General features: G+C 51.6%; 1 protein-coding gene across 1 annotated transcript in view; it reads left to right on the forward strand.

Annotated features, from left to right (window-relative positions):
• Positions 1–26636, forward strand: part of SORL1 (sortilin-related receptor, L(DLR class) A repeats containing) — a 136287-nt gene that overhangs the window by 29158 nt on the left and 80493 nt on the right. Inside the window, exons 9-16 of the mRNA XM_014541910.1 lie at positions 479–671; positions 2637–2754; positions 2966–3039; positions 5685–5773; positions 13418–13596; positions 19882–20068; positions 23788–23916; positions 24839–24924. Coding sequence (XP_014397396.1) covers positions 479–671; positions 2637–2754; positions 2966–3039; positions 5685–5773; positions 13418–13596; positions 19882–20068; positions 23788–23916; positions 24839–24924 — 1055 coding nt within the window. The remainder of the gene's footprint in view (positions 1–478; positions 672–2636; positions 2755–2965; positions 3040–5684; positions 5774–13417; positions 13597–19881; positions 20069–23787; positions 23917–24838; positions 24925–26636) is intronic.

The raw sequence follows: 26636 nt of genomic DNA on the forward strand, positions 1-26636 counted from the left end.
CGGTTGTGGGTGACCAGGCCAGTGGAGGCGGCCGTGGGAGGACCAGGCCAGTGGAGGCGGCCGTGAGTGACCAGGCCAGTGGAGGCGGTTATGGGTGACCAGGCCAGTGGAGGCGGCCGTGGGTGACCAGGCCAGTGGAGGTGGCAGTGGGTGACTAGGCCAGTGGAGGCGGCCGTGGGAGGACCAGGCCAGTGGAGGTGGTTGTGGGTGACCAGGCCAGTGGAGGCTGCTGTGGGAGGACCAGGCCAGTGGAGGTGGCTGTGGGTGACCAGGCCAGGGCAGTGCTGATAATAGGAACGGTTACATGTTGACCATTTGCTAATAGGTTTGCTGACAGATTGGATGAGAGAAGGAGGAGTCCAGAGGCCACCAGTGCGACTGGATTGTGCAACTTAACATGGTTAAACTTTATGTTCTTTACAATAGAAACATACTAAGAAGCAGCGCGTCAAGCCCCCGCTGTTCATATTCTCTGTAGGTACTTTGCGAGTGAGCCATTTGCTGACTTCCACCGCGTGGAAGGGCTGCAGGGCGTCTACATCGCCACCCTGGTGAACGGCTCCCTGAAGGAGGAGAACATGAGATCAGTCATCACCTTTGACAAAGGGGGCACCTGGGAGTTTCTCCAGGCCCCGGCTGTCACGGGATATGGAGAAAAAATCGATTGCGAGGTACGGATGCTTTCATCTCAGTTGGCTTTTTAATACACAGCTTTATCTGTTGTTCTCCACGCACAGTTCCCAAACTCTGTACGAGGCACACTGAGGTGCATTGTGGACACACAGGGCACCGCGGACAGTGTGAGCTTAGGAGGCTCTGTGATCCTGGACAGCTGGCTGCTGGCCCCTGTGCGCTCCTGTCTCCACCTTCTCACACTGCACTTCTCTGGGTGACATCATCTCTCTGTGAAACTGAGTTCTCAGCAGTGGAGGTGATGGAAGGGAGGTGAGGAAATGGAGTGGGGGCCTATGACTCCAGGGTGAGAGCCAGCAGGGCCACACAGCCCATTATGAAGTGCCTGTGGGTGTTTAAGGATGGAATGAAATCTTGGTTTTGCTTTTGCTGTTTCTGCACAGCACTGCTCCTCGCTCTGCTCTGAGCTCTGAGGCCGTGTGTGCTCTTGGCATGTCTTCTGGCCGGTACGTGCTCTCAGACACGACCGAGGCACCACTGTGCTTCCCACCAGGAACTTCTGTCAACCTCTCCCACTGGAAGCTATTTCTATAGCATTTCTTTTAAAATCCCCCTCTGCATATAATTTAGGATTGTCTGATTTCATCTGTCTGTGGCTTCATCAGAAAAGTTAAGGGTACTGAAATGCAGTATTTGGGCCCATTAAATAGTCCCGTATACCAAGCAACTCCTTTCTTTTCCTGCAAAAGAACAGGTATGGTCCCTGACTCTATCCAATCACCACATCTCTGTGTTCATCACACATACAGGACCAGGGTGTGAAGTAGGCAGACAGAGGGACTCAGATAAAAACAAGTAGTACTGATTTTTGGAGAAACGATAACATTTTAGTGAGACAATTACTTGGTCTTTTGGGTTATTGAATTTTGTTTGTCTGTGGTTAAATATATACAGTATCTGTGGTTCTTGGGAAAACTTCTTTGGACATTTTGCTCAAAAATGTACTCCCCAATTTATCTTCTGATTTGCACCAACTCTTGACTGAACACATCCCATTGGTACATGCAGACCCTCATTTTCTCAGCAGTGTCTTCGAGATCTCTGAGTTGGGCCTGAGTCAGATGTGAATGGCGGCAGGGTTTCTCAGCTTGTGGCGGGGGCTAAGCCTGGTTATATAGAATTAATGGCATTGTCAAGAGTCAGCTTCCTGTGTCATCGACTGATCACTGTACAAATGAACTGTATGACGGCTCCTCGGCTTTTAGTCTCTCCTTCTGATTTTAGGTGGTGAAAGACAAGGAGAAAGGTGGAAGAGGTTGGCAGATATTTCTTTGGGACCCAACTCGATTTGCTATAGTTTTCACTTGCCAAACTGTGATGCTGGCCAGATGGATGTTTGTTAGTGATCCTTTTAGTATAAAAAATTGGTGTATCTAGCAAACGAGGTCACCGTTGTTACCTGTCCGTAAGCACCCACAGGGTGAGCCTGTGCAGGACACATCTGAAACCATTTCTGGCCAAGAGAGTCAGGCACGCCCCGACGCAGAGGCCTTGCCTGCAGAACCAACCTGCAGCCTAAGTGATGCAGGTCAGTTTGAACAACTTGAAGTCTCCGGTGAACCCCTGTAGACGTGTTTGGTACAGATGTGGCATTCTTGAAACGTTTCCTGTGGCTCCTTCGGGGCCTCGACTCGTGCTGTGTCCCGGGACTCACATGGAGAATCCCTGGGGACTGTGGAGAGATCGGTAGCTCTCCGTCTCCTTGAGCTGATGCTGATTTCTGGTTGCTGTTTTGCTGAGTCCCAGCGGAGTTTTTTAGCACTTTTCTCTTTCTCTGATGGGAGGCGTCGGTGCAGTGTGGGGCCAGCGGCTGGGACTGCTTTCCTTTGGGCCTGGCCCCTTCCTCTGCCTCAGGCTGCAATGCCCACTCACGGGCTTCAGCGTCTGGGAGAGACGTAGGCTTCGCACCACTTGCTGACAGAGCCTTGAACTTGTGTTTGTAGCTGTCCCAGGGCTGTTCCCTGCACCTGGCCCAGCGGCTCAGCCAGCTGCTCAGCCTCCAGCTGCGGAGGATGCCCATCCTGTCCAAGGAGTCGGCTCCTGGTCTCATTATTGCCACCGGTAAGTGTGCTCTGCCTGTTCTTACCGGGTAAGCCGTTTCTCACGTGCAGCCAACTGCATGGTGGCCACCCACCTCTGCCGCAGTAACTGCTGTTCTGTGGTTTTAAGACATACTTAGTTGCTGCATCCTACTCAGAATTTCTAGTTGGACAAGGTGTTGATTACCTGACATATTCTTGAATAAAAAGTCATTGTTCCTCTTGTGTTTCAGGTTCAGTGGGAAAGAACTTGGCCAGCAAGATGAGCGTGTACGTCTCCAGCAGTGCGGGCGCCCGGTGGCGAGAGGTCAGGCCACCTCGGGTCTTGTGTGAGCATGTGCACTGAGCCAGTATTTCAGGAACGCACATGCTTGTGGTGCAGGCACCCATCTTAACTATGATTATAAACAAGCACCTGGAGCCACACACAGGGTCCGCTGCACTGATCTGTACGCACACCTTGTGGTATGCGCTTGTGATTCTGCAAAAATGCTACTTTGAATCAAAAACAGACTTAAAGAAATAAATGTTCTAAGGTTATAAGTTCCATGAGCACAAGGCAATGTCCATTTGGCTCACTTTAAAAAATATATTTTTATTGATTTCAGAGAGGAAGGGAGAGGGAGAGAGAGAAACATCAATGATGAGAGAGAATCATTGATTGGCTGCCTCTTGCACACCCCCACACGGGGGATGGAGCCCACAACCCGGGAATGTGCCCTTGACTGGAATCGAACCCAGGACCCTTCAGTCCACAGGCCGATGCTCTATCCACTGAGCCAAACCAGCCAGGGCTGCTCACTTTTTTGTCCCTGGGGCCTGGTAGCGTCTGGCAGGTGTGGGTGTTCAGTATATATCGGCTGATCATTAGTAAACGATCATATAGTCGTTGTGGTGCCAGGCCGGAGCCTCGCGATTTATTACTCTTGTGTATCATTGACGTTGAAATGAAGCCTCCTCTCTGAGCTGTGATCTGCAGGTGCTTTCTTCACATTCTGTGAAGAAGACGGCTTTTGCCTTAGGTTTTGTAATTAACGTGTGTCCTCAGGCGCTGGTTATACCAGTTCGGAGGGTACAGCTAGTTCTCTAGTCCTTGGACATTAGGGAATCCCCAAACTTGTAAAAGGAAAGTTCTTCACCAGCCTGCCTGCCTCAAGGGCCAGGGGAGTGCCTCTGCTCTCGTCCGGGGGCGGGGGGGAGGGGGTAGCTTTCTGAGGCCCTGCTGCACGTGGGGTAGGGAGGGAGGGCAGCCCCCAGAACTCAGCCAAAACCTTGGTCAGAGCGCCTCCTGCAGGCTGAGTGTGATGTCCTGAGATAGGTGGGGTTCTCAGAAGAGCTCATGCATAGGTCCTGTCCTCATGCCGCTGCTTATCGGGAATGTTGTGTGCACTTCCATATTTAGATATGCAATCCTATGTAATAAAAGGCCAATATGCAAATCGACAGAACAGCAGAACAACCGGTCGCTATGACACGCACTGACCACCAGGGGGCAGATGCTCAATGCAGGAGCTGCCCCCTGGGGGTCAGTGCACTCCCACAGGGGGAGCGCTGCTCAGCCAGAAGACAGGCTCACGGCTGGCGAGCGCAGTAGCGGTGGCAGGAACCTCTCCCACCTCCACGGCAGCGCTAAGGAGCAGCAAGCTAATCAGTAAGGAGCAGCGAGCAGGTGGGTGGTAAGGTGCGAGGGGTCCCGGGCTGTGAGAGGGCGCAGGCAGGGCTGAGGGACCGCCCCCCCTGCCCCCAGTGCATGAATTTTGTGCACCGGGCCTCTAGTATATAGATTGTCATAAAGCCCCACATTGCTTGGCTTTTCACAGTTACAGAGAACTGTCACATACCTCACCTCTAGCCAATAGGTTGGACACCCAGACACTGTCTGTGTGTGTGTGTGTGTGCACGTGCATGTGCATGTGCACTTGGGGGCCTCCATGTGTGTATGCATGTGCACTTGTGTGCTTCTGTGTGCTTTCATGTGTATGCATGTGCGCTTGTGTGCCTTCATGTATACATGTGTGCTTGTGTGCTTTTGTGTGTGTGCCTCCATGTGTGTGTGCATGTGCGCTGTGTCTCCGTGTGTGTGGCCTCTATATGTATGCATGTGCACTTGTGTGCCTCCATGTGTGTATGCATGTGCACTTGTGTGATTCTGTGTGTGCTTTCGTGTATATATACATGTGTGCTTGTGTGCTTTCGTGTGTGTGCCTGTGTGCCTCCGTTTGTGTGCCTCCATGTGTGGCATGTGCGCTGTGTCTCCGTGTGTGTGGCCTCTATATGTATGCATGTGCACTTGTGTGCCTCCATGTGTGTATGCATGTGCACTTGTGTGATTCTGTGTGTGCTTTCGTGTATATATATACATGTGTGCTTGTGTGCTTCCGTGTGTGTCTGTGTGCCTCCGTGTGTGTGGCCTCTATATGTATGCATATGCACTTGTGTTATTCCGTGTGTGCTTTCATGTGTGTGCATGTGTGTTTGTGTGCTTTCATGTGTGTGCATGTGTGCTTTCGTGTATACATACATGTGTGCTTGTGTGCTTCCATGTGTGTGCCTGTGTGCCTCCATGTGTGTGCTTATGTGCTTGTGTGCTTTCGTGTATACATACATGTGTGCTTGTGTGCTTCCATGTGTGTGCCTGTGTGCCTCCATGTGTGTGCTTATGTGCTTCCATGTGTGTGTGCATGTGCACTTGTGTGCCTCTGTGTGTGTGCATGTACACTGTGTCTCCATGTGTGTGGCCTCTGTATGTATGCATGTATACTTGTGTGCCTCTGTGTGTGTGCCTCCGTGTGTGTGCACGCATGTGGCAAGTAAGCCTCTTGGTGTGCATGTGTGCTGTGTACGTGTGTGCATGCACATGCATGTATCTCTGTGGCATACACGTGTGTGTGTCGTGTGCCGATTCTGCCCGTCACTCCCCGCAGTGGTGTCAGCGCTGTCCTCTCCCTCCAGGCGCTGCCCGGCCCTCACTACTACACCTGGGGAGACCACGGCGGCATCCTCGTGGCCATCGCCCAGGGCATGGAGACCAATGAGCTGAAGTAAGTGTCTGATGAAGCTTGTCCTTTAACCCCACTGTCCTCCCAGAGCATCCAAGTCTGGTGATAACGGGCCTGTCCCTGCCGCCCTGGGTGTGACAGCACAATTGTGATGTGAGGAAACCACTGAGCTTCGCTTTCCACACGATAGGAGTGATCACCTGCCCTTCCCAGCTCCCGGGCGCCAGCAGGAATAATGAGATAATTTTATTGATTTGAGACGGTACAGCTCCATTTAAATACAAGTCACTCGTGATTTAACAATAAACTACCGCTCGTCACATTGTTTTCCATTGCCCTGCGTGTTACACACAGACATTTACTCGTGTAGCCACTAACAGTAAGTAACCACGATACGTGAGTAATGATTTCAGGGTTCATGCAGATTGGTAGCCAGTTGACTTTTGCTGTCATCCAGTGGTTTTAGAGGGGACAGTGGGGTAATCACATCATCTTACAGATGGGAGACCGAGCTCAGCAACACAAAGGGACTTGCCCAGCGTCTCCCGTTCGTTAGCGACAGGGAGACTGGCACTCGGGTCTTTAAATTATGTCTGCGCTCCTTTCAACATGTTGCTCGGAAAAGCAACAATGTCGGGAGTTTGAAACTTCTGCCGCCTGAAGTCTGATTTTATCAAAACCAGGCCTTTGATTGCTTTTGTCCCTTAGGACAGAGTGAATTCTGTTAGCATTAGGTCGGGGAAACGGGCCTCACTGCTCCCTGCTGTGAGGAGAACCACGCGGTGAATCCTGGGAGCGATGGAGGGCGTCGTTGCCTGTCGTGCTCAGTGCAGGAGGAAAGCCTGCAGAAGCAGGGCCGGCACTGAGAGGGGCAGATGGTTTGCAGAAGGGATCTTAGCAGATGGTTCCCCTGCGGTGAATTTGACGTGTGCCGAGCAGCCCGGCCTTGGAGCAGGGAGAAGCCGGGTCCCAGTGCCTGGCGTGGCCCGCACGGTCCCGGGCCGTGGGCACTGCCCACCGAGGGCTGTGTGTGCGGCACTTGGTATCTCCATTCGGGTGGCATTGGCTCAGATGAGGCAGCCAGAGCACACTTCCCACACGAAGCTCCATGCGTTTACCTTATTGATCCCATCTCACCCATCAGCCAGCACTGATCCTGTGAGGCAGCGTGTCCAGTGACCAGTAGGCTGTTTTCCCATCTCTGAAGGAGTTCCTGCTGTGTGTGGTGTTGGGCAGCGACTGAGAGAAACAGAGTAGGGACATAGTCTGGCTTCCCAGGAACCCATTTATTCTTCCCGTGGCCAGCAGACCGTGGTCGGTGCCTGGTTTTCCGAGTGTAGCTTCTACAGGTTCCATTTGCAAGCTGGCTTCTCCGAGTGGTCATGAGACTCCTGTCCCCACCTCCTGCCAGGGCTCAGGGAGCAGGGTCCTGGCGGCACCAGCTGGTGCTGGATGTGACCAGGAAAACCTGTGGCCGGGCCCCGCTGCCTCCCGGACACTTAGAAATGACTGGCTGTGGACTGTGGGGACCACGGACACTGTAGCATTGTTCTGTGTGGACAGGCTGTTTGGAGTGTCAGTGAGTATGATGTAGGGATTTGCAAATATGATGCCTCTGTTGATAAGTGCACGTGTCCCAAATATCAGTCTGAACTTGGCCCGACTCTGTGTGGCCACCTGGCACTGACTCGGTCTGTTGCTCACAGTTTTTTTGCTTCTCCCAAGGCTCTGCTTTTGCCCTGGTGCTGCGTGCTGGCAGCTTCCCCAGATGAGATGCAGGAGGTAACACTGCAGTCAGTTCACATCCTCGGACACATCGCCGTCCCAGGCGTGTGCGATGGCTGCTGGGCCGCTCTGGATGCCAGGGGCGTCTGAGGCTCCAGGACTCGAACCGGGCCTCCTCCACAGCCACGGCTCGCTCCCGAGTTTCGGAGCATTTATTGGCTGTCTCATTAATTTCCCATTGACCACCAACTGATTCCTTTTGGCAATTCCTTTTAATTATGTGTCCAATTCCTTATTCATTTGCACAAGGAATCCCGTGACCGTGACGGTCAGCAGTCAGGGCCCGAGCTGGAACGGGGGCGTATTCTGTTAGGCAGAATCTCAGGTCAGTTACCCCAGCATCTGTTAACATCTGTAATGAACCGGGTGTTCTAGGTCCCAAGGGTACAAAGGTGAGTGAGGCACCGTTTGGGAACTTCCTGTGTCCACTGTGAGTCTGTTACGTTTTGAGCCAGCTGGATGGAGAAAGAGGCTAGATGAAGGGAATGTGTGTTTTTTAAAAATATTTTTATTGATTTCAGAGAGGAAGGGAGAGGGAGAGATAGAAACATCATAGATGAGAGAATCATGGATCGGCTGCCTCCTGCATGCCCCCTACTGAGGGTCGAGCCCACAACCCGGGCCTGTGCCCTGACCGGGAATCGAGCCGTGACCTCCTGGTTCATAGGTCGATGCTCAGCCCTGCGCCCCGCCGGCCGGGCAGGGAAGGCCTGCTTTGAAGGGAGCTTTCTGACCCCAAGCCTCGGAGGAAGCAGAGTCCCATCAGTAACTCACGGTTCAGTGGGGACACCGCGTAAAGCGGGCTTTGCGTTGTTCTTTTAAATTATCCGTGTCTGTCTCTTCCTGGGGAGCACAGATAACTCAGAGTGACTATTACTTGTTTCAGCTTCTGCCTCGGTTCTTCCCTGAGGCTGTGACCTTGGTCAATGGGAACTGAAATTGAGACAAAAAGCGGGTGCTTTGTTTTGCTTGTGTGGACGTGTCTGAACTGGTAAATCAGAGGCCGTTGGGGGTTCGCTCCCTCACCTGCGCAGCTCGCTGCCAGGACCGGCTCAGGCAGGCTTCCTGCTGACAGGAGTCTGTGTCCGTGCACTGACCCCAAAGACCCAGACACAGGTGCTGACTCGGTCGTGAGGATGGAATTGGTGTCCATTCTGTGCTGGGCGCCTGGCAGGGTGATGGTACTATCAGTGGCTCCTAGAGCCCTTGTACTTGCACCAACGCAGCTCTCCTCTCAGGAGGCTTCCGGTTTGGAAAGTGTCCCTCTGGGAGCCCAGAGAAGGCACCGGGAAGGCCACCCAGGAGCACGTTTGGACCTGAGTCCTGGAGGCAGCGCTGCAGCTCCAGGGTGTAGGAGGCGGCAGCTAACAGTTGACATGGTTACGCTTCCTGGGAGAGCTGCAGGGAGCCGCCTCACCCTCCTTCTCACCCTCACGTGGGTTCTCCGCCCCTGAGTTATAAAGGACAGTGTTCTTACCCCTTCTCACTGTGGCTGGCATTCGTTGTATTACCTGTATAACTAGCCTTGCTCCCTTTGCAGATTTGATAGCCCTACCTTCCTTTTTGTTTTACACAGCTTATTGACAAATGGGTCCAGCTCTGTGGGAACTAGACGTCTTATTTTGAGTTGAGATCAAACCATCTATCAGTACACTTGGGATTTGTTTGTTTCCCTGGCAGTGAATGTATTTAACTGTGTGGTTCACGAAGATCCTCCTAAAAAATAATGCTGCATGTCATTACCCTGCTTCAGAAGTGGTGCAGCCCTGGCTGGCGTGGCTCCGTGGGTGGGAGTGTTGTCCTGTACACCAATAGGCGACGGGTTCGATTCCTGGTGAGGGCACATACCCAGGTCATGGGTTTGATCTCTGGTCAGGGTGTGCACAGGAGGCAGCTGATCGATGTTTCTCTCTCACATGGATGTTTTGATGCGATCTCTCTCTCTCTCTCTCTCCCTCCTTTTATTGTCTCTAAAATCAATAAAAGTGCTAAAAGTGGTACTAAGGCTTGCTCTAGTTTAAGAGACTAAAGAGGTGTAACAGCCCAATGCAATGAGTAATCCTTGACTGAATCCTGAACTGGAGAAAGAAAGTAGCTACAATAATATGGAACCAAGGAAAAATAAACAGTCTATAAGTAACACCGAGTTGGTGTGACTTTTCTTAGATATGATACTTGAGCACATCACACTGGTGCAGGAGACGGAAGGATTTAACTTATTGCCGTGTCTGCTTCAAAATGACCTCAAACCAAAAGCATATCTGCCAGCTGAGAAGTTCTCCTTAGACGATCTCCAGAGAGGAGACCAGTCAGTCCCGCTCCACATTCTTTGTGTTGCCCTGCAAACCGCTGAGTGGTTTAGCGCGTAGCCTTCTTGCAGATCAATTCTGGTAATCTCAGTATGAGAGGAAGGGCGTGGATCAAATGGTGCCATGAACAGGTTTATGTCAAGGATTAAGATCCTGAGTGAGTAAAACTGAAATCTCAGAAACAAGTGAAAAGTGGAAGGAAAAGTTTTACATATAATTGGGATCTAAGAAGAAGCTCAGTATCTTTGTGATTCTAATGAAAGATCTAAGTGAGTGGTTTCTCATGTTAAACGTCGCACCAGCTTCCTGGGTGATGAAGCAAATAGGCACATTTTCTCCTCCTTTTCAACCCTCCTATATAATAAAAGCCTAATATGCAAATTGTCCCCTTGACTGCTCACTATGAGGTGTGCTGACCACCAGGTGGTGGCATGGAACATGGCAGGCGATGTGGTGCTAGCAGCGGGTGGCAGTGGAGGTGCTGCCGGCTCCAATGGGCCCCTGCAAGAGCGGGACCTCGGTGGGATGTGGAGCAGGTGAGCGGGTGGCACCAGGCCAAGGTGGATGCAAGAGGGGCCTGATTGCCCTGCAGATGGTGACCAGCAGTGGCAGTGGGGGGCGGGGCCACTGCCCGGCTTCCAGGCACTGAGGGAGCCGGGCAGGAGCCCAATCGCCCCACAGATCACCCTGCAGATGGGGCCTGATGACTCAGGTGGAGGGGAGTGCATGGGGGCCTGGAGGCCCAGGTGCTGCCCAGGGCCCAGAGGTCAGCTGGCACCTGCCCTTCCATGCCAGATGCTCACGCTTCGATCATCAGTCAGGCTGAGGGACCACACCCATGTGCAAATTTCGTGCACCAGGCCTCTAGTATAAGTGATAATTTAAAATTATTACAGCCCGGCTGGCGTGGCCAGTGGTTGAGCATTGACCTATGAACCAGGAGGTCATGGTTCGATTCCAGCCAAGGGCACATGCCCAGGTTGTGGGCTAGATCCCCAGTGTGGGGCATGCAGGAGGCAGCCATTCAATGATTCTTTCATCATTGATGTTTCTATCTCTTTCTCCCTCTCCCTTCCTCTCTGAAATCAATAAAAATATATTTAAAAATAAAAATAAGTAAAATTATTATAATTACTTGGATGCTGCTCAGTTTCTCAAGGGCTCACTTTGTCATCCTGATGTAGTCTGCCTTGGAGACTTTCCTCCTCATATGCTTTCCCTCCAACTTTTTAATTTTTAGAGCCTCAGGAAAAGTTGAAAGAATTACATGAAGAACATTCACGTAACTTCACCTAGGACCACCAATTGCAAATTTTCTCAACTTCTGTCTATCACCCATCTATTTAGCCTGTCTGTCTGTCGATCCATCCGTATTTCTCCAGTACATAAAGGTATTTGTCCATACAGTCAGAATGCCATTATCACATATAAGGAAATTCACATGAACTCAGTATTACTTGTAGACTATGTTTATTTTCCCTTGGTTCCATATTATAGCTACTTTCTTTTTCCAGTCCAGGACTCAGTCAAGGGTTACTCATGGCATTTGGCTGTTACACCTCTTAACCTATAGCAAGCCTTCTCCCTTTTCTGTTTGTTTTTCATGACCTTGATTTTTTTTGAAGACTCCAGACCAGTTGTCATGTGGAGTGACTCGAATTCTGGATTTATTGCATAGAATAGCGCATAGATGACTATTGTCCTTAGCACTTTATTGGAAGCACATAGTGTCAGGTTGTCCTGCTATTAGTGATGCCAAGTTTGGTGAAGGTCGTGATTCTTACAAGATTCACTGTAAAATTTTTATCCGTGGGGAGCTCTCCTTGTCCTCACCGGTTGCTGTGAGTGGGCTTCTTGGGATGTCCCGAGAAAAAGAAGTTTCTGAGACTTGCATGGGAGAATGAGTGGCATTTATTTGTATTGAGTTAAATCCCTGGGTTTCCAAGGTCCCATTTCCCTTCTTCCTGCCATAGAGGAAGCGTAGCTGTGACTTCAGCAGAGCTAGGATTAAAGCTGTTGCCCAGAGGTCCTGGAACATTCCATGTGTGCACAGAAGAGGGAAAGACAGCATCAGGCTGGCTTAGCTTGTGTTCCCCACTGCAGTCCATCTGTCCATTGCATGTGCAGTCTGCAGGATCACTCGGGCCAAGAGAGCGAACACCTTTTTCTAGGGGACTATGTATTTCCAGATTTTCGCAGGCTTGCAGTGGCCTTGCCTTGCGTAGCCAGTGATTTCTACTCCTATGTTTGACTGACAGGCACCTTCCCTATGTCACCCCAACTTCGCTTTGTTGAGCCCCTTCCCCCAGTGGTCTGCAGGGAGTGGACCAGTAGTTCCCTGGGAAGTGTGAAATAGCAGCTCCTGGTGAAGATGCCCAGATGACGTGCCTGTAGGTTCTGGCCTTCCCTTTGCTCCTTTCCTGCTACTAATACCGAGCTATTTACAGTGCTTTCAGAGTTACATTTCCCTGTTTGTAATAAACGATTCATCTGTGGGTTGACATCTTTGCACCATGTAAACATTCGGTCCCCAACTCGCTTCACCCAGTGATTTGAGCATCTAATGATGATCTTGTGGTCACACTGTGGGTTACAGAATGGTCAGTTTTCTCATTCTGTCATTGTTTTCAACATTTATTTGGTAGCACTGAATATAAGAAATAAATTTCCTCCTCCCTTTCTCTCTCAGTGTTGGTGCCGTTTAGATCCCTGGGCTCTGTCTTCAGTCAGTGCATTCTCTGCCATCATCATTTTCTTCTTTATGTTCACACTAATGGCCCAGTGCATGGATTCAAGCACATTGAAAGGAAATTAATTAGAAGGTGGCTGGCAGGGCAGGACTGGGTGAGACGGGCCAGACACGCCCTGGAGTCAACCTCCCACGGTCCCTCCCTGGCCAGCTGCACCTGGGGCGGCACTACGGCCCAAAGGGCGTCTGCGGAGTGAGCAGGGTCCCTCTGGCAGGTGGGGTCCCTCAGCCTGGCCTGTGGGGATCAGGCTGAAACTGGCTCTCTGACATCCCCCGAAGGGGTCCCAGAGTGCAAGAGGGCACTCTGCAAAGTTGCAGTCATACAGGGTATGGAATGCAAACGCAAGTGTGCAGCAAACCAGATTTGGGGCCAACAGTACCCCAGCAACAACATAATGCAGGGCCAAAGGTGGAAACGTGTGGCCCTGGGAGGAATTGGGCTCCCTCCTCTCTGGTTCCGGGATGTGTCACCCAAGAACTGCTGCTGCCAAGTCACTGTAGCTCGGCAGCTCCTGTGCTGAGCATCTGCCCCTTGGTGGTCAGTGCACGTCATACCTACCAGCCGGTCAGACAGTCGGATGGTCGCTTAGCCTTTTATATATATAGATTTTCCTAAATTCAGCCAGTGGGGCCCCATCGAGCTGGCTCTTGTGTCCTCTGTGCTGACTGCATTGTCGCTGAGCGCGTCCTCGCTCTCTGGCACAGCCTTACACTCTCTGCTCTAGCCCAGGACCCGCTGCCTCTCCGGGAGCCCTGGCTCCTGTCACCGGTGAGTATTACCTGAGAGCCAGGCTCCTGCCCTGAGACACTAACTGCAAGGCTCCTCTCATTGCCTTTGGGCAGATACAGCACCAACGAGGGGGAGACCTGGCAGACGTCCGTCTTCTCCAGGAAGCCCGTGTTCGTGTACGGGCTCCTCACGGAGCCCGGTGAGAAGAGCACCGTCTTCACCATCTTTGGCTCCGACACAGAGAATGTGCACAGCTGGCTGATCCTCCAGGTCAACGCCACCGAAGCCCTGGGTGAGCCCTGCCCCGCGGCCCTGCTGTGGGCGTGGTTACCAGCCAGAGCGCCCGCTGCAGTGCTCTGTCCTCAGGAGAGTTGGTGACCATTTGAATGAGAGGGGCACATACACAATACGTGAGTGAGAAATATACCAGATGTTTCTTAGGCAGTTATTATTATTTGAATCCTCACCCAATATTTTTCCATTGATGTCAGGGAGAGTGGAAGATAGTGGGAAAGACAGAGAGAAACATCGATGTGAGAGAAACACATCGATTGGTTGCCTCCTGCACGTGCCCTGACCAGGGCCCGGGCCAGGGATGAGCCTGAAACTGAGGTACTTGCCCTTGACCAGAATCAAACCCGAGACCCTTTGGTCTGCAGGCCGACGCTCTATCCACTGAGCCAAACCGACTAGGGCTTGGGCAATTCTTAATGTGGGACCATGTGCTATTCTTTGATTCCTCATTTTGTGGTGGTCATTAGCACATAGTAGCTTTAGGTATACTTGTACTCAATATGAATGAATGAATGATTTAATAAATGAATGAATGAATGAATGGAAAACATTCCTTGAAATGAGCAGTTTGACAAATTTACCCGTCACTGCTGTGCAAAAGGCAGTGCCCACGGCTGCAGGCCCTCACCATGTCTGGGCCCTCAGCATGATTTGCTAGTCTAGGCAGAGAGAAGCGACTCGTTCCTTCCCTGCTCCTTCCCTTTCCTCCTCCTCTGCTTGGCTAATGTTGTCTCAGCTGTGTGGGATGCCCCCATGCCTCCCATTCAGTGTCCACCAGATGAAAGCCTTTCATGTTTCAGGATCCAATGGGCTTGGCTGCCAGTATCCGGAACCCTTCGCCCCACCTCTGTGTCGGAGCATTGCGTGCGACCTGAGTTATAAATGTGTCTCTCCTCGGTATCCGTCGTTTCCCATCAGCTAGAGCATAAGGTCCTTAGGACAAGGCCTGTCCTCTGCGTCTTCACTCTTCATGTGCTGCACAGTCTGACCGCCTTCCAGCAGGGCTGAACACATACTTGCTGGTTGGAATGGAATGGAATGGAATGGAATGGAATGGACAGCCCATCATTTTCAGGCAGCGTCGAATCTGACCAAGGACACACATGTATAAGAACGACATGAAGTACCAATTTTGACGTAGGTTGGCTTCGGGATTCCTGTGGAACCCACTCTACCTAAATTTTGAGTGAATGCAGGCAGATTAAGTGATCGTCCAGGTTGGCTTATCTTTCTCAGCTGCCTTCCACTAAGACCCTGTACCTGCTAAGCAATGACAGAAAGATCTGCATTGCTCTCCGGCCATGCTGCCTCATGTGCCCGCACCAGTCACGGAAGCAGGCAGGGTTCTGTGCTCCTGAAAGATGCCGTCTGCACGGACTCAGCCTTTTACCAGCTCCTTAGGAGATAGACCCCTCCGATAGCCAGACTCACCAGGACACACAGAGAGAGGACCAAATAAAGTCAGAAACAGAAGAGGTGAAGTGACAACTGACCCCAAGAAATACAAAGGAGAGTAAAAACAGATTATGAATGACTTTATTCCAACAAACGGGACAACCTGGACGAAATGGACATATTCCTAGAAAAATGCAACCTTTCAAAACTCAATCAGGAAGAATCAGACAACCTGAATAGGCTGATAACTACTGATGAAATTGAAGCCGTAATCACAACACTCCCAGCAAACAAAAGCCCCGCTCTGGATGGATTCACGGGGGAGTTTTATTAAACATTCAAAGAGGAAAGAACAGCTATTCTCCTCAAACTATCCCAGAAAATTCAAGAAGGAACACTTCCAAGCTCTTTCTATGAGGCCAGAATTGCTGTAATTCCAAAATCAGATAAAGACACTAAAAAGAAAGAGAACTATAGGCCAGTATCTCTCATGAACATATATGGGAAAAGACAGAGAGAAACATCAATGCATTAAAAAGGTCAGACACCATGACCAAGTGGGACTTATTCCAGGGATGCAAGGCTGCTACAATATTTGCAAATCAATAAATGTAACACATCACATAAATAGATCGCAAGACAAAAATCACATGATCATATCAAATTGATGCAGAAAAAGCTTCGACAAAATCCAACACCCATTTTTTATAAAAACTCTCAGCAAAGTGGGAATAAAGGGATCATATCTAAACATAATAAAGGCCATATATGACAAACCCACAGCCAGCATCATACTCAATGGGCAAAAACTAAAACCATTTCCCCTAAGCACAGGAGCAAGACAGGGATGCCCACTTTCACCATTCTTGTTCAAAATAGTACTGGAAGTCCTGGCCATAGCGATCAGACAAAAAGAAGAAATAAAAGGCATCCAAATTGGAAAGGAGGAAGTAAAACTGTCATTATTCACAGATGTACATAGAAAAATCCATAAAAAAATCACTAGATTTAATAAATTAATTTGGCAACATATCTGGATACAATATTAACACCCAGAAATCTATGGCATTTTTACACACCAATAATGAGCTCTAAGAAAGAGAAACTAAAAAACCAAAAAAAAAACAAAAAAACAAAAAAAACAAACTCCCATTCACCATTGCAATAAAAAAATTAAGATACTTAGGAATAAACGTAACCAAGGAGGTAAAAGACCTGTACTCAGAAAACTACAAGATGCTGAAAAAAGAGATAGAGGAAGATATAATAAGTGGAAGAATATACCGTGTTCATGGATTAGTAGAATCAACATCATTAAAATATCCATACTACCCAAAGCAATCTATAGATTTAATGCAATTCCTACTAAAATACCGACATATTTCACAGACCTACAACAAACACTCCAAAAATTTATATGGACCCAAAAAAGACCCCAAAAAGACACAGCAATCTTGAGAAAGAAAAACAAAGTTGGAGGAATCATAATACCAGATATCAAGTTATACTACAAAGCCATTGTTCTCAAAACAGCCTGGTACTGGCACAAGAACAGGCACATAGACCAATAGAACAACAGAGAACCCAGGAATTGACTCAAGCCATTACACTCAATTAATATTTGACAAAGGAGGCAAGAGCACACAATGGAGTCAAGACAGTCTTTTCAGTAAATGGTGGTGGGAAAATTGGATAGATACATGCAAAAAAAATGAAACTAGACCACCAACTTACACCATATACAAGAATAAACTCAAAATGAATAAAATACTTAAATGTAAGTTGTTAAACCATAAAAATCCTAGAAGAAATCATAGGCAGAAAAACCTCAGACATCTCTCATATCAATGTGTTTACAGATACATCTTCTAGATCAAAGGAAACTAAGGAGAAAATAAATGGGACGACATCAAAATAAAAAGCTTCTGCACAGAAACCATCAACAAAATGACGAGAGAGCTTACTGTATGGGATAATATATTTGCCAATGATACATCCAATAAGGGGTTAATCTCTAAAATATATAGGGAACTCATACAACTTGATAAAAGGAAGACAATTCAATTGAAAAATGGGCAAAGAACTTAAATAGACAGTTCTCCAAACTGGACATACAGATGGCCTAGAGCAGTGGTTCTCAACCTTCCTAAGGCCGTGACCCTTTAATACAGTTCCTTATGTTGTGGTGACCCCCAATTTCATTGTTACAAATTGAACATAATTAAAGCATAGTGATTAATCACAAAAACAATATGTAATTATATATGTGGTTTCTGATGGTCTTAGGCGACCCCTGTGAAAGGGTCGTTCAACCACCAAAGGGGTCAAGACCCACAAGTTGAGAACCGCTGCCCTAGAATACGTGGAGCAGAATCCTCTTAAATCTTTGGCTGAGCACTGAACTGTGCTTGCAAGGAGTCATACTCCACAAAGTGGGGTTCAGAAAGCAGTGTGCCAAACAAGCAAACAATTCCCAGAGCTCACTCAGCATGAGGAATGGGTTTTGTCCCCCAACCCAGATTGGAACGATGTGATAATACAGGGATCAGTAGATAGAGTCCTCAGAAGTACACTTTCATAGCCTTAGAGCTTTAAAAGCAGGCCTCAACCAGAACAAGCAGATTCCAAATAACTTACCTGCCTGCCAAAACTAAGCCCAAATATATTTAAAAGAATTCAACAAAATCCAACAACCAACGACATAAAATTCATGTCTGGCATCAAAACAAAAATTACCAGGTATGAGAAGAATAGGAAAATATGATGCATACGCAGGAAAAATGCCAATCAATAGGAACAAATCCAGAAATAACAGAGTTAATGGAATTAGCAGACAAGGACATTATAACAGAGAAAGACAAGTATCACATGATCTCAGTCATATGTGGGATCTAATGAACCAAATAAACTGATGAATAAAATAAATCCAGAGACATAGAAGCATGGAGCACACTATTGATCCTCAGAAGGAAGGCTGGGGTGGGGCGGGTCTGGGGGTGGAAAGAGATCAACCCAAGAACATGTATGCATATATGCATAACCCATGGACACAGACAATAGTATGGGGAAGGCCTAGGGTGGGGGCGGTTAGGACTAGAAGCGGTCAGTGGGGGGAAGGGGACATATGTAATACTTTCAGCAATAAAGATGAAAGGAAACCTCTCTGGTCCCTGCTTCTGCAGGGAACTGTAGGCTGTGGGAGCTTCCACGGTGTGCAGGGATCTGAGTTGGCAGCGCAGGAGGTGGGAGCCTCACACACCTCCTCCCAGGACCAAAGTGGAATTAGAACTCAAGTACAGAACCATGGACCTGCATGCCAGCTGGAGATCAGCTGAACAGAAGTGCCGTGACCACGGGTAACAGAAGAAGCCGCTTGGAGACTGTGGAACGCCCAGCAGCTGAGAACATGGAGGGCCATCTCAGGGAAGAGGTCCCCTGAGGAGCGGGGTCCTCACCCCCTTGCTGGGCTCCCCAGCTGGAGCCCTGGTGCCGCAAAGAGGAAGGAGGCCGTGTAACGGGCTGTGATGCTGGCTGCCCGTGAAGACTTTCTGGAAGCCCAGGCGCTCGCCCAGAGGAGCAGGACTCGCACCCCGGGTGCCAGCAAGACAGCAGCCCGGCAGGGACCGAGCCGCACAGGAGAGAGGTGGCTTTCAGACGAGGGCCATCTTCTCTCACGCCCCAACCAGCCTCTCTCCACGCGCCCACACCTTCCTGTCATAACCTGAGGAACCCTGCTGGCCTCCCCAGGAGAACCCCCCGAGACCCCATCCACCACACAGTCCTCAGACCCCAGGGGTGGCGCTGACCTTGGGGAGACCTGAGACCCAGACTGGAGCTGAGTTTGAATCCATGTTAACCTGTGAGCACCACTCGCCCCTCCTGGAGACTCATGGGACCCTGTCTCACACAACTCGAGTGTCGTCAGAGCGGTTTCAGTGGCAGAGCCTGACCAGCAGCTGCAGGAGGGAGGCCGCAGGAGGAGCGGGGTCTTGGGGTGCCCTGGGTCTTTGGCCGACCTGCCCAGGCTCGGTGCTGGGGGAAGTCTACCTTACTCAGCTTGGCCCCTCCCATGCCCACCCTGGCCCAGCAGAGGCAGCCACCAACTGTGGAACAATCTGTGGCTCTTACCAGGTGGCCCAGGGCTGGTCACAGACAGCATCTCACCTTGACCTGCCTGGAGTCCCTCCCAAGAGGCCCCAGAACCAGCACACCCAGTTGCGGGATTGAGACCACATGGGAGGGTCCTCTCAGCAGTCTGAGGTCAGCCCTGCCCACAGACCGGCAACAGCGATGAAACTCAACCCTCCCGGAGGCCCACACAACCCAGGAGGAGTGTTCCTGAGCCCCCAGCCCAGGTGACCAGGCCGACTGCGCCCCTGAGCCCAAGGACACCTGCTGCATCAGGCCCTCCCCAGACTGGGGTCATAGGGAGCCACCCAGTACTCAGAACCAAATCCGGAGGGCAGCCAAGTGGGCACAGAGAAGCGTGCCCCGATGAAGGAGCGGCAGGAGTCCCGGGGGAAGAATTAAGTTCCATGGAGGCAAACAGCCTCCCAGAGACGGAGCTCAGAACAGTGGTCCTGAGGATGCTCGAGGGACGCGGGCAGAGGGTGAATGCAGGGACCTCCACAGAGTGCGCATCAGGACGAAACCCTAGAGGCCCCGTCAGCGACAGGCCCCACGGGCTTGCTGCTCCCAGCTTCTCAGATGAACGTCTGTGTTTCAGAGGGCCGCTTCCATTTGTGTGGGTGCCACCCCGCCTGACAGCAAGCTGGCCAGAGGCTTGGGGCAGCACTGGGGGTGGGGGTCGGGGGACATGGGCAGCGGGACTGATGGGCGGCCGGGCGGGAACCCCCCGGGCAGCGGCTCATGCTGTCTCCCTCCGCAGGGGTCCCCTGCACAGAGAACGACTACAAGCTGTGGTCCCCGTCAGACGAGAGGGGCAGCCAGTGCCTGCTGGGCCACAAGACGGTCTTCAAGCGCCGGACGCCTCACGCCACGTGCTTCAACGGCGAAGACTTCGACAGGCCCGTGGTGGTGGCCAACTGCTCCTGCACCCGCGCGGACTACGAATGGTGGGTCCCCGTCCTGCCTGGACGGACCGTGCTGTCTTCCCAGCCGTGGGGGGTGTGGACGCTGGCCTGGCCCCTTTCCCTCAGGAAAGGAAGGAATCATGGGAAGCAAATAGTGGTTAAGCAGCTTTCATGTGCAGCTGCTGGGCACTGTGTCCACAGCTCGCCCCATTCAGCTTCAGTGACGTGTGGTGTGGGCGAAGCGTCCCCCTGGGGAGCTGCAGCCTCATTCAGCAACGGGCACTCGGCTTGTTTCCGTGTGGGCACCCCACATGGCATGTCCTGAGGTCCATTGGGCGGCTCCTTGTTCTTAGGAGCCCTGCTCTAGAGGGAGGTTCTTTCCTTATTTGAAATGTGGGAATATTAGTGCGCACACACACACGGACACACACGCACACACCCGCGCGCACGTGCACACACAAACACGCACACGTGCACATGCACACGTCCTTGAGCAGAGCATGCGAGGACTGCTGAGAATGCAGAAGCAGAGGAGTGACACGCACACAGGTAACTAACGGGAGGGAGCTGTCAGCCTGGGGGGACGCGCTTCATTGTGAGTCCAGATGGGAAGGAGGAGACGGAATGGCTGCTGGGAACTGAGAATTTCTGGAGAAAGCCTGTGAGTGATGTCCTTAAGGAAGGCCTGGATGTGTGGGCAGGAGCGTTCTGAGGGGAGGGAGCAGCAGTGTGGGGGCAGAGGTCACTGGGGCTCTCTGGATGCCTTGCTGGGTGTCTGGGGAGGGGGGGTCAGTGCGTGGAGATGAGCCCCGAGAGCAGGAGGTGTCTGAAGGCTCTGCGGAGAGCTGAGGTCGGAGCCCTGAGGCAGGTGCTCGGGCCTGTAACCCGCAGCGGGTCCGTCAGCAGAGCTCCGGTACTGAACACAAATAGCTGACTCATTTTTCAGCAGCTGCTAAGGCCCAAGGAAACTCAGGTTTGCTTCGGGAAGTGCACATATCTTGACTGAAGCCGGACACCTGAGGTGCCTCTGGTCCAAGGTTGGATCCGGCCATCCAGGGAATGTTTTAGGCCTTGCAGGCCCCGTGGTCTCTGCAGCTGCTCACCTGGGCCTGGGCAGCAGGAACAGGGCCCGGGTGGGTAGGTGTGGTTGGACCCAGTAAGTTCTCTACTGAAACAGCTGCCGCCCCTGGGCACGCCTCTCGGACCAGCTTCTGAGACTGACGGTGTGCATGGGTCGCCGGGGTCACTCTGTTGTGCGAGGTCTGACTCCCAAGGCGGCACCTGCAGTGCAGACACAGGCGATTCGGACGCTGCTTCTCTCCACACCCTCCCCGGGAGCAGGGGCTTTGGGCAGCTCAGACGCACATTCCTCCACAGCGTGTGGTCCTAGGAGTAGCATGGACGCTCCATAGCACCCCTAGCTGGGTGATGCCTTCCTGCTGCCAGTGCGGTGCCCTCTGGCCTCTGCTCCCTGGTGGTGTCCAAACCTGTAGCTAATCCGAGAGCCGTGCTGGCCTGGGTGACTGGTCCCCTGACTGTAGAGGCCCTAGTCAGGGAAAGGGCCCTCCCTCTCCTCTTCGAAGTGCTTAAAACGAAAACAATAAAAAATGTGCAGGGTGGTCTAACAGGTCTTTGATTTTTTCACTATTTTTTCACTTGATGGACACCGTTATGCCTTTTCTCTAAAATCTGCCACCTGGCAGCAACACCAGAAACCAGGTCCCAGGGCCTGGTGGGCTGTCCTGCGCCCTGGCCTGGCTCTCCTGGTCCATATGCCCACCCACCGGCCGGAAACCCCGGGTGCTGAGTCTTCATTACCAGGAAAGCCACTGTCCCTGCCCCGACGGAGCAGGGCTTCGGGGAGTGAGATCGTGAGCGTGAGGGTGATGGCCCGAGACAGTGATACAGGGAGCGCAGGTCTTAGGCCGCCCTGCTGCTGTGCATCCCTTTGTCCATTCGCTGCAGCTGCAGGGAAGGCACCAGCGCCCACTGGGCGGACCTTGCAGGTGTGTGGCCCTGGACTTGGCAGTGGCCAGTGCGATGGTCTGAGGATGGACCACAGGAGAGGAAGTGAGAGCAAGTGACGGTGGGATCTGCCGTTAGTTCAGCCCCCGAGTGGCATCTGCATTGGAAAGTGAGGTTGCTTCTGAGCCCCTCAGCCCCCCGCCTTGCCGCTTTGCCCCTCCCCCCAGAGGCCCCACCACTGGCCCACAGGTGCCCTGGTTCAGGTATAGGTTCTTTTACATCTTTTTTTTTATCCAAGTATAATAGACCCTCTTACATCTTTACGTTTCACCACGTTGTCAGCAAGTGTGGCTTTCAGACTCCTGACTGCAACCCCTGGGGCACACAATGCGTTTCTAGTCTGACCCGGTGCCCACACCTCTATACATGTCGATGCTGGCACACACGTGATTGAAACAGAAGTTCTGTGAGGTACCAGCTCCTGGTGAGGGGCTGCCTTTTGCAGTCTTCTGTGTTTTAAGGGAGTTGGGGGGAGTGGTCTCAACCCTCCTGCACGTGCACTGCCCGCTCGGCTGAAAGTGGAGACACCGGCCTGGCAAGGGTGCTCAGCCGTTGGAGACAGAACAGTAACTAGCGAACGCTCCAGCCAGGCCCCAAAGATGTGAAGCAGCCCCTCAATCAGACCTGCCTGGCACGGCAATACACTTTCTTCTGAGCAATTCTATACAAGTGCTAAGTGTGGATTATGACAGGCTATACACACACCACTTCGCCCTGTACCTGGTACATGGTTTTCACATGGTAGGTGTTTAAGAAGTATTTGTTGGGCCAAACAGAGTAAATGAAGCCTTTCGGGAGAGCGCAGCAGCTGGCAGTGCCTCTGAATGACCAGTCACCGTTTGGGCGGGGCCTGCGAAGCCGCCTCACCTGGGCGTCCTTCAGTGCAGCCTGGAGAAGTAGGCAGACCGCAGACCGAGACCCTGCCCCGGCCCCGCTCCCGGAGCTGGTGGTGTGGAGGAGAATGGCCCACACTGCAGAAGGTCTCGAAGACCACAGCACTGGGTCCGGAAGGGCAGGAGGAGGGACACAGGTGATGTCAGGGAGTATGTGGACATGATCTTAAATAACAAAGGTTAAAACATCCTTGGTTTTAAAAAAAGGGGGATTATTCTTTTTAACTTCTCTCTTTTAATCCTCACCTGAGGATATTTTCCATTGATATTTAGAGAGAGTGGAAGAGAGCGAAAGACAGAGAGAAACATCAATGTGAGAGAAACGCATCGATTGGTTGCCTCCTGCAGGAGTCTTGACCAGGCCCCGGCCGGGAAGGAGCCTGCAACCAAGGTACGTGCCCTCGACCAGAATTTTATCTGGGACCCTTCGGTCCGCAGACCCACGCTCGACCCTCTGAGCCACACTGACCAGGCCTTAATTTCTCTCCTAAGTCTCCCAGTCGTGTCAAGAAGGGCTCGCCAGGTGCTAGTGGTCTGTGGACATTGCTTGTCCTGTCAACACCGGGAGGGCAGGCCAGAGTCTTTGGGTAGGTGCTGGATCTAGCTAAACATTTTAATATTTTGTCTTTAGCATAATGATTTGTCTTGGTTTCATTTATTTATGGCACATGATAGTGATTTAAGATTGTGGTTCTGACGTAAAGGTCTTCTGGAATTGTGTTAGTGTAGAGATGTGAGCAGTCTGCAGAGGGACATGGAAGGAGCTCTTGATGCAGGTGCAGGCAGCGTGTGGAAACCCTGAGATGCAAACCGTGGCCGTGACAAACCCTCGTTGCCTTTCAGTGACTTCGGCTTCAAGATGAGTGAAGACCTGTTGTTAGAGGTTTGCGTGCCGGATCCTGAGTTCTCTGAGAAGTCATATTCCCCTCCTGTGCCCTGCCCTGCGGGTTCCACTTACAGGAGAACGAGAGGGTACGTCTCACAGTGGTTGCAGGTCAGGGACTTGGGTCTACACTGGGTCTGAGAGCAGCGGGTGCCTTTCGTACTGGAAATGCCTGACTTCTAAGGTGAGCAGGTGTCTTTTTAAAAAATCCTCATCTGAGGATATTTTTCCATTGATTTTTAGAGAGAGTGGGAGAGAGGGAAAGATAGAGAGAAACATCGATGTGAGAGAAACACATCGATTGGTTGCCTCCTGTACACGCCCGACCAGGGCCCAGGCTGGGGAGGTATGTGCCCTTAACCGGAATCTAACCCAGGACCCTTTGGTCTGTAGGCCAATGCTCTATGCACTGAGCCAAACCAGCTAGGGCTCGGCAAGCAGGTTTCAAGTAGCTCGGGCAATATTTAAAGTTAGGATGTTTGCAAACTCTTCCATCCGCAGTGAGAAAAAAGGGCAAGTCTGTAAGGTCCTCTACAACTTTACCTGTATCTGAAGTCATACGTTTCAGCACGGCACATCGTCAGGAGTTTGGGGGAAATATGTGTAAAAGTTGTGCGCAGGAGAGCGCTCCCATTTGTCTGAGCTGCTCCTGATTCCAGGCAGCGCTGGGCCTGAGGGATCAAGCAGCCCCTCCTGTTCCGTGGGGAAATGAGATGAACCCGCTGTGTATGCTGGGAATGCGTTCCAGTCACAGAGCCTTTAAAAAATATATATATATTTTTATTGATTTCAGAGGGGAAGGGAGAATCATTGATTGGCTGCCTCCTGCACGCCCCCTACTGGGGATCGAGCCCACAACCCAGGCATGAGCCCTGACCCGAACGAATTGTTCCCCAGACCCTTCAATCCGCAGGCCGATGCTCTCTCCACTGAGCACCCAGCTAGGGCTACGGAGCCTGGATGGCTGTTCTCTGATGTGTCTCACCTCTTGCTCTTGGGTTGGGTTGACAGCTATCGGAAGATTTCCGGGGACACGTGCAGTGGAGGAGATGTCGAAGCACGACTGGAGGGAGAGCTGGTCCCGTGCCCCGTGGCAGGTAAGGGGCAGGGTTTCCCTTCGGCTTCTTGAGCCGTCCTTGGAACGTGGTGATGACCCCGCTGCCTGTCTTGGTTCTCCCGACCTCGTAGAGAGAAATAATGGAGTTAGTGTTTCTCAGAGCTTCCTAAACTTGGACCCAAACTCAACTTATTGTAACTGTATGACTTCACAGGAATGAAAAATATTTTTGAAGGAAATCCCCTTTGTTCATTGAAAAACGCTCACTCAGCATCTGCTGTGGTCCAGGCATGGCAGGCGAGGGGCACCCGGCCTCTTGTTCCTTGACCTGCTTGTCAGAGCTGATGGGAAAGAGGCTTTTGGGGAAGTAGCTAGTGGTCTCTCTTATTTTTGTATTGCTTATTATAAATAATATTGTAATGGAGTTTTACACATTTCAATGTGCTTTTCCATGTGTTGTCATTTTAATTCCTGAAACATAATTAGCTCCATTTTTAAAAAATATGAGGAAGCATGTTCAGAGGAGAGGATGGAATGACTTTCTTGAAGGCCACACACCTGGTCAGTGACAGAGAAAAGCGCACTCTCAGCCATGCTCTCGTGACCGCCCACGTGACTAGGGAACGTGCTTCCCGTGAGCACATGCATGCTAAAAACTTCTTTGGCGTGTGTGCACATGCTATACATGTGTTCCAACATGTTTAAGCTGATTGAGCGGTGATGGCACACGTTGAGGTATCTGTGCTGTCACGTGAAGTCATCCCTTTGCAAAGTGTTCATCCGGGCATCATTTCCTCCTTCATGCTCTTTCCGGTTCTCTTCGTGGAAAGCTTCCTCATTGGCCCTGAGCCCTGCCTCCTGCTCAGGCCTCAGGGAAGGTGATAATTGGCCTGGACTCCCACGCGCAAGTGGTGTCTAACTGAGCAGCCAAGTGCCAAGCAAATCCCGAGAGAAGCCGGCGTCTGTGCCAGCAGGGAGCGTGGCCTCTCGTTGGCTCACTGCTTGCCTGCTCGCCCTGTCTTTTGCACGCTTAGCTCATTTGGCCTTTGATTGAATCTTCCATCATTGCCAGCGATCAGCATGCCTCACTGTGGAGACGGCCGAGGAACAGGCTGCAGCGGGTCTCACCTGGCGGGCGCTGGGCCGATGCAGCTCACTCAGTGGGCTTAGTGATTGCTCCGGAGGAGCTGGAGTGCATACTTTTATAAGAAATACTAGAGGCCCGGTGCACGAAATTCATGCACAAGGGGGTTCCCTCAGCCCAGCCTGCACCCTCTCCAATCTGGGACCGCTGGCTCCTAACCGCTCACCTGCCTGCCTGCCTGATCACCCATAACCACTCTGCCTGCTTGCCTGATTGCCCCTAACCCCTCTGCCTGCCTGCCTGATCACTCCTAATAACTGCTCCGTTGGCCTGATTGCCCCTAACTGCCCTCCCCTGCCAGCCTGGTCGCCCCTAACTGCCCCCAATGCTGGCTTGGTCACCCCCAACAGCCCTCCGCTGCCAGCCTGGTCACCCCCAATGGCCCACCCCTGCTGACCTGATCTCACCCCCAACTGCCCTCCCCTGCCAGCCTGATTGCCCCTAACTGCCTCTGCCTCAGCCCCCACCACCATGGCTTTGTCCGGAAAGAAGTCGGATGTCCAGAAGATGGCTGGTCAACCCAGTCTAATTAGTATATTACCCTTTTATTAGTATAGACTAGAGGCCTGGTGCACAAAAATTTGTGCTCTTGGGGGGGGGGGCGGGGG

This window comes from Myotis brandtii, unplaced genomic scaffold (assembly GCF_000412655.1).
Source record: "Myotis brandtii unplaced genomic scaffold, ASM41265v1 scaffold1074, whole genome shotgun sequence".
Classification (NCBI taxonomy): Eukaryota; Metazoa; Chordata; class Mammalia; order Chiroptera; family Vespertilionidae; genus Myotis; species Myotis brandtii.